Source organism: Drosophila nasuta, chromosome X (assembly GCF_023558535.2).
Source record: "Drosophila nasuta strain 15112-1781.00 chromosome X, ASM2355853v1, whole genome shotgun sequence".
NCBI classification, from domain to species: domain Eukaryota; kingdom Metazoa; phylum Arthropoda; class Insecta; order Diptera; family Drosophilidae; genus Drosophila; species Drosophila nasuta.
In genome coordinates, this window is record NC_083459.1 from 6235703 (window position 1) to 6242823 (window position 7121).

A 7121-nucleotide genomic window follows, 5' to 3' on the forward strand; every position below is an offset into this window, starting at 1 on the left:
TTTGCATGCAAAGTATGAACATACGTTTTTCTACTCTCTGCTCAAATAACAAATATTAAGTATACGCAACGTAATCAAATGAAGGATAAGCTTTTCGTTTGAATGAAATTTGTAGACTTTTATGAGTTTGTTATTCAGTTGGATTATATTTTATAATTTGAATGTAGTTTAATATAATTATTTAATTTTCGTATTATTATTATCATTACTATGAAAGCATAGATTACATTGATTTTGAATGTAGTTTAATATAATTATTTAATTTTCGTATTATTATTATCATTACTATGAAAGCATAGATTACATTTTTACCACTAAATTGCATATACGCACGGTAGCCTGCTGCAGGTCGAGAGCTCTTTCACTGTGGTAATAAAATCATATTGTATTGTGTGTTCGGAATGAAATCAACTGAACATGGGTGTCAACAATTAGTGAAATTGGCTGCTGATTTGATTGACATTGATATTGAGTCCACAAAACTAGCGTGAATGGCGTTGCGTGTTGGCCAGATACATATCGAACTGCACGAGCGTAATGAAGTAGGAGAAAGCTGTGACCGCGATGAGATAAATGATCCGACGATCCAGATACAAAAGGCCGCACAACATAGGCGGCTTATGCTGCAATATCTGCAGTGAAAACTGCTCCAGCTGCACAGAAAAGTAAAGTAAAGTAAAAGTGAAATAAATATATATAAAATAAACATGAGGATTACCTCTTGATCCAAGCTGGGCGGCTGTAGTGAGGGATATCCGCTAAATTGACCAATGACCAAAGAGAGATTCTCCATTTCCTGTTTGATCTGCTCGTTGACCAGCGTCACAATGTACGTATCCAGATAATAGGTGAGCGCATAGACAGCACTGATCAACACCGGATACGAAGCATTTGCCAGCGAATGCGATGATACCAGATTGAAGATGGTAAAGAAATTGGTCAGATTGTTGATCAGCGTTGTGAGTGTTAGTCCCAACAGCTGCAGCTGATGGATGCGAAAGCTCTCCACATACAGCTGATGGATATCGATGAAACGCTGTCGCAACATCGCCAAGCGATCGCAGAGGCGCCCACAGTTGACCATGAACATGCCGCGATGTCGTGTTCGTTGCACATGTCGCACTTGGCGGAGGACTTGCTGCAACTGTTGCTGCAAGAGTCGAAGATATTTCAACACACTGCTGTTCACCCAGAAGAAATAGTCGGCCATGTGTTCCGTGTAGTTCCACAGTATAAACGAATAGATGGCAAATTGCTGACGCAAGCGACTCGATGCCTTCGCATCCGTATCATTATCTGGGACGTGGCCAGCGCTGGCAAAAATCCCGCACACCTGTATGATCATCATCGTGTTGATCAGCGTGAATTTGTAGTACATAAAGATCTCGAAACGTCGCTTCGGCCAACGAGGACCACGATAACTCTCGACGATGTCGTGCTCGAGGTGAGCTCGCTTCATGGTGCTGCCATTGTTGATGCCCTTGAAGTGGAATGTGTTGGCCATGTAGGTCAACACACACGTGATGTACTTGATCAGTGTGTTGGCAAAGCCAACGTACAACACCAGCTGCATCCGACTGTCCACAGCCGCCATCAGCAGGCGATAGTTGTAGCCAAAGTACAGAGGAACCACCACGATCAGCGTCAGGCTGAAGGCGTGACTGTAAATGAGCAGCAGCATTTTCAGGGGACCCTTCAACGGCTCGTGCGGCATGTAGTCGATCATCACCTGGCCATAGATGTTCGCATAGAAGTGGCCGAATGTGTAGAACTTCGCCTCGTGTCGCTCCCAGAAAGTCGGTTTGTCCATGGCACCGCGCTCTGCATGAATGTGCCACAAAGGAAGTCAGTCGAACTAACTTTGCAGTGCTTTGTGTTTGATTGCGTGGCAAACGCAGTCGAATTGAAAAGCTAAAGATACTCAAAGTTACTCAAATAACTTGCGTGTTATTAAGCCTTTCATTTAGTTGCGAATGTAACGAATACGAAAGAGAGTGACAAAAGGAGTAAGATAAAGAGAGCATGTGGTAAGCAGCAAAGGGAAGGAGAGAGAAAGAATTTCAATTTATAATTTAAAAATTTAACTTTTATTACTATTCAAAATTAATATGAAAGGGAGACACAAAAGGGACAAGATAAAAAGAGAAATAGGTAAGCAGAAGAGGGGAAAGTGACAAAAAGAATTTCAATTTTAAATTTAAAAATTTTAATTTTTTCTTTCCAAATTTAATTTTCCAATTTGAGAAGAATTTGTGAATTTCTACATGTTCTTAAATGCCAAATTGGGCTATCAAGTATTTTGTTCAATATAAAACAAGTAAGAAAGACAATCTGGTATATTTTTACCTTTATACCTTCATATACTAAATATGACTTTTGATATATTTTGTTAAGTATAAAAAATTAATATATCATAAATAGTATTTGTTTTGTATATTCGAAAAATAATTAATATAAAACAAATATACTGAAATATACCAAAGGCCATACTTGGTATATTTAAATATACTACAAGGGTTCAAATATACCAGATTGTCAAAATTTAAATACATTTAAGAATTTCAATTTTTTTCGTTTGAAACTCAACTGCAAAATTTAGATAGGAAAAGCTAATTTTACTGTTTCCTACATTGTTATTATTAAATTAATCAACAATTTTTGAATGACATTCGATATTCCTTTATTCTACTAGTTCCACGTCATGATGTATAAATGAAAGCCTGTCATAAAACTTAAAAAAAAAAAATAAACAATTACCTTGATTGAACTTCCTTCTTAGGTTAGGTTTCGCCTATGACACTAGATCCGGCTCCGACTCCATTTCGAGCGGCTCAAACTGGGATTCAAGAAATTCGAGCTCGTTTGGTTCCGACTCTCTTATCAGCTCCTGTTTGGACGCCTCCTGCATTTCGAGCGGCTCAAACAGAAAATCAAGAAATTCGAGCTGGTTTGGTTCCGACTTCCTTGGCAGCTCCTGTTCGGACGCCTCCTGCTTACGAGAACTTGACTGGCCTTGCTGTTCCATCATGTCGTCGATCTTCTCATTGAGCTGATCCATGCGAGTCTCCAACTGCATGATGATGTTCGCATCGAAGATCTTACAGTCGACAGCCGCTTCCTTAAAACTCTTCTTTGTCCAAGTAACACTACGTTGAAGCTGTTGCATTGAAGCCCCAGTCTGTGTTGTCGAATCACCGAATTTCTTTCGAACATTTTCCTTTGCAATTGGTTTGTTAACTTTATTGTAGGGTGGCTTGGGCTGAACTTGAGTCTGTCTGGCCAAAACTTGTGCAGTCTTACGCACTTGAGTCTGAATGGGAGATGTAGAAGTCTTTGGGTTCGGACGCCCTTGAGTTTGCTTCGGTGATTGCTTCGGAGTTTGCTTCGGTGTTTGCTTCGGAGTTTGCTTCGAAGTTTGCTTCGGTGTTTGCTTCAGAGTTTGCTTCGGCGATTGCTCCGGCTTCTTCATGGCTTGAGACGGTGTCACGTTGCGGAATGCCTTGACCTGATTGTCGTCGGGTTTCAATGACCCCGAACGTCGGGGAGTAAACATTTTGAATCCCCTGCGTTCGGCACACATCACTTGATAGAGCAAATTATACAGTGCATAAGCTTCACTCTTGGCCAACTCCTCCAGCTGTTTGCGTGTGACGCTTACGCCCATTTTGCGTAGCACCAACAAATTAAAGTTATCCCAGTTCTTTAACTTCAAGGCAAAGTTGTTATGTGCTGTATAGACCGAAGTGGTTGCGAATTTCTTGTTAATCAGCTTCATCGAGGACGCCACGGCGTTGAGATCAATGTTGCCATCCTCCAGGCTATTCATCAAATTGATCTTCTTGGTTTCCAACCAGTTGGTGAGGACCTCAAATTGTTTAGCACTAAGCTGACGAGTTTTAACCTCCGCGTTAACCATCGTTTATGTCGTTTGCTTTTTGTTTGTATTTGCGAGTATTTTATATTTATATTTTCGAAAGTATTTGTGATAATATGCTTTTGTGGAGTTTGTTATTGAAGTGAAAATATTAAAGTTTGTTGTGACATCTGACTTAATGGTATAGACAACTTAATTTACTTTAGTCTCTTTATTTATTTGACAACAATTGAAATGAAGATATTCATTGAAAGGATTTTGCCAGCGCAATAATAGAACCAGATGTCTGGAGTATCTAGAAAACATAAAGCGTGACATTAAAAACGAATTTGAAAATGAATTTTGTTCGATACAAACTGCGCCAAAGGTGACCAAAGAGGGCGAAAAGAAGGGCACGGACATTGAGAGCGCACGTTGCGATCGCAGTATAAACATGTGCACATAACGACGATGTCGGGGCAGACACCGATGCCAGGGACAGCTGCCCATAACCACAGCCAGTTCCATGCTCTAAAAGAAACACAAAGGAGAGGGAAAAGCAAGCTCACAAGCATTGACTGCAACAACTTACGCTCTCGGCCACCAGCGTTCCGCCATAGCAATAGATGAGCAGTTGGCTGAGCGCTGCAATCGTGTAGCTCACGTAGAGCAGAGTGCCGAAACCATTGCCACCGACGGTCATCAGATTGAAGATGCTGACCGCAATCACCATGCTGGCGGAGACAAAGTGCAGCAGCGTGATGATCCAGTAGCGTTCGCCAAAGAAGTGCGTCAAATCGATGATGCGATTCTGTCGCTTGATCAGTTCCACCAAAGCAGCCTCAAAGCGTGCAGCGTGCACTCCATCTATTTGCAAGAGATCTATTGTAGAGAAAGGCAGTCACGTCATTAGTGAGTTAGGATAACGGAAAGTAAGAACATGATGAAGTCAGAGAGTCAAAAAGCCAGGAGATGGTAAGGAAGTAGCCTGCAAATGAGAAAATTGGGAATAAACGAAGTTAGAGAGTCAGGACATCGGGATATTGAAGTTTCAGGAAAACAGAACGAGCTTAAAGAATTCAGGAAGACAGTGAATAAGGTAGTCAGGAAGACAGTAAATCAGAAAGTCAGGTTGACAAGTTGTTTTAAGGGAGTTCAAAATATAGGAAATCAGTAAGTGAGGATCTTGTGATGTTAGGAAGCCAGTAATTGCGGTGCCCAAAGACAGGAAAAAAGGACATAGACATCATTAGGAAATAAGGGAAGTGCGTTCAATAGCCAAGATGTCAAGCTTACAGAAAATCAGGGAGACAGGTGATTAAAAAGTTAGAAGATTAAAAGGACAGAATGTCAGGAAGGCAAGTTGACAAAAAGTCAAGAAGATATAGAGTTACCAAATAAGCAGTTAAGAAGCTATAAATTTAGAAAGTCATAAAGACAGGCAGTTAATTAAGCAATAAAGTCAAATAGTCAGGAACTCGGGAAAATGAAAAGATAGTATATCAGAAAATACAGGAGTCACGACGACAATAAGCCGGAGTGTTTCCTTAAGGTAGTTTTAAAGCCATGAAGTTTGCAAGCCAGAAAGTTCACCAGCATGTTGGGAAACCAGAAGACAGTAGCAAGAGCATAAGAAACCTCACCCTCATAGGGCTTGAACAGAGCACGTGTGTCCACCTGCAAGGATTTGAAGAGTGTGCCAATATGCACACAGAACTCAAAGTAGAAGGCATCACAGCCGCCAAACATGAAGATGGTTATGTAGCCCGTGTACGCCGAGAAGATGAACATGACCGGCAAATAAGGCCAGCTGAGCAAAAAGCTGGGCATGCTGCAACAAAAAGGGATTATATAGTGTCATGCATTAACAGTCACTCAACTCACGTGTGATTGAAGGGTAAACCCCAGACAATCTCATCGTTGCGTCGCTGCAGATGGAGCACCAAGGCCAAGAGCAACGGCTTCAGATTGTACATGCTGCTGGTGCTGAAGCCAGCGGAAAATGGCCAGAAATTGAAGCGAGTCGCCATCAAAGAATTCTTTCGTATAATCTCATGTGTTTCAGCAGCAATCTCATGGCCGAATAGCAGTTCTCGCTGCTGATCGACCACATAGTGAAGATCATGTCGATAGTGCAGCATAAGAAACATTTTCAGCAGCGTCACAAATGATGTGTAGGCCGGACAAAAGGTCTCTATGGCCAATGAGAGTTGATTGGAGCGCGCAAACATGGCGCCAGCATGTAGCTCGGTCATAACGCCAATACCCAACACCATAAAGTTAATGTACGCCCTCCAAGGCCTCTTCATTGGTGTCTTGGGACTCGGCCAGTATCCCATTGTTCTCAGACAGAGTTGGGGCACTGCGTAAAAGTACAGCTCCAATGGCTGATCGCGGCGTAGAAACCAAAATAATTTTGTCATATTCTAAACTGAACTTATGCTCTGCTCATGTCGCTGTTACTTTTTATAGTAAGATGGTGGAACCTATTGGATAATTGCTTAATTGACTTGTTGTGCAAGCAATTAGTTTAATTCGGTGCAAAACTTTCGATGCTCAAGCTGTCCGCTCACACAATTTTGCAAATTGCTACCAAACAGCCCTAGGATTAGGGAAACCATTTAAACTTTTGGTTGCTAAACAAAAATTCAATTAAATTGGAAATTTAAAAATCGATAACATAAAACACAGTTATTCTTGCCAAATCCTTAAGTATCTGACAAAGACATACCTTTCAAGAATCGGGGTAACCAGGCATATCGATTGACAGTCAAAGGTTTTCAGGATAACCGTTAAAAATTCGTATTAAATGTTTTCAAGGTAAGTATGGTAAGTAAAGAAAAATAGCTAAAGCTTGAAAATAAGTCGCGTCTTAAATATTTAAATGACTAATCTAATGGTTCTAATCCATATAAACTGATTGGCATAAAGCACAATTGCTCTGCAAACAGCCAAATTACAATGAAAATAGAGTATATCTCGAACATTTCTTGTCTTTGTCGTTTCCCCGAAACTGGATTTTTAGATGATCCTATTTTTTATTGATGTGAATTATTAGATTTCGCTCCCACGAATCGAATGCAACCAGTCCCATCAAAATGTGCAAGAATATGGCCGAACTAGAATCATTTTTATCATTGGTGTATAATTAAGCAATGTGCAGCCAAATAATTTTGTGGTGCATACTTTGAGGGGCACCAATTGAAATTGTCATAATGCCGACGACACATAGATGGCGCCACTCCACATGCAAATGATTTTTAGTTTT

At 40.7% G+C, this 7121-nt stretch overlaps 2 protein-coding genes across 2 annotated transcripts; both read right to left on the reverse strand.

The window, feature by feature from the left end:
• Positions 1-227: 227 nt before the first annotated feature.
• On the reverse strand, positions 228-2803 carry LOC132797306 (gustatory receptor 10a). Its single transcript, XM_060808981.1, has 3 exons — positions 2758-2803; positions 719-1821; positions 228-653 (listed from the first exon to the last, which is right to left on the reverse strand). Exons 2-3 carry the CDS (start codon positions 1808-1810, stop codon positions 483-485), a joined length of 1263 nt encoding a protein of 420 aa, XP_060664964.1. The 5' UTR covers positions 1811-1821; positions 2758-2803; the 3' UTR covers positions 228-482.
• Positions 2804-4054: 1251 nt separating this feature from the next.
• LOC132797307 (odorant receptor 10a) lies at positions 4055-6276 on the reverse strand. The gene is made up of 5 exons (XM_060808982.1): positions 5738-6276; positions 5497-5684; positions 4446-4735; positions 4232-4384; positions 4055-4169 (listed from the first exon to the last, which is right to left on the reverse strand). The coding sequence occupies exons 1-5, from the start codon at positions 6274-6276 to the stop codon at positions 4119-4121; spliced, it is 1221 nt and encodes a 406-aa protein (XP_060664965.1). The 3' UTR covers positions 4055-4118.
• Positions 6277-7121: the final 845 nt, after the last annotated feature.

Bases quoted from the DNA above. Each gene is read 5' to 3' on its own strand.
- LOC132797306 (XM_060808981.1), bottom strand. From the start codon at position 1,810: ATGGACAAACCGACTTTCTGGGAGCGACACGAGGCGAAGTTCTACACA. The intron at 654-718 runs GTAATCCTCATG...TTTTCTGTGCAG, and splicing joins CGCCCAGCTTGGATCAAGAG to CTGGAGCAGTTTTCACTGCA.
- LOC132797307 (XM_060808982.1), bottom strand. From the start codon at position 6,276: ATGACAAAATTATTTTGGTTTCTACGCCGCGATCAGCCATTGGAGCTG. The intron at 5,685-5,737 runs GTGAGTTGAGTG...TTTTTGTTGCAG, and splicing joins GGTTTACCCTTCAATCACAC to CATGCCCAGCTTTTTGCTCA. The intron at 4,170-4,231 runs GTTTGTATCGAA...TATGTTTTCTAG, and splicing joins CTTTGGTCACCTTTGGCGCA to ATACTCCAGACATCTGGTTC.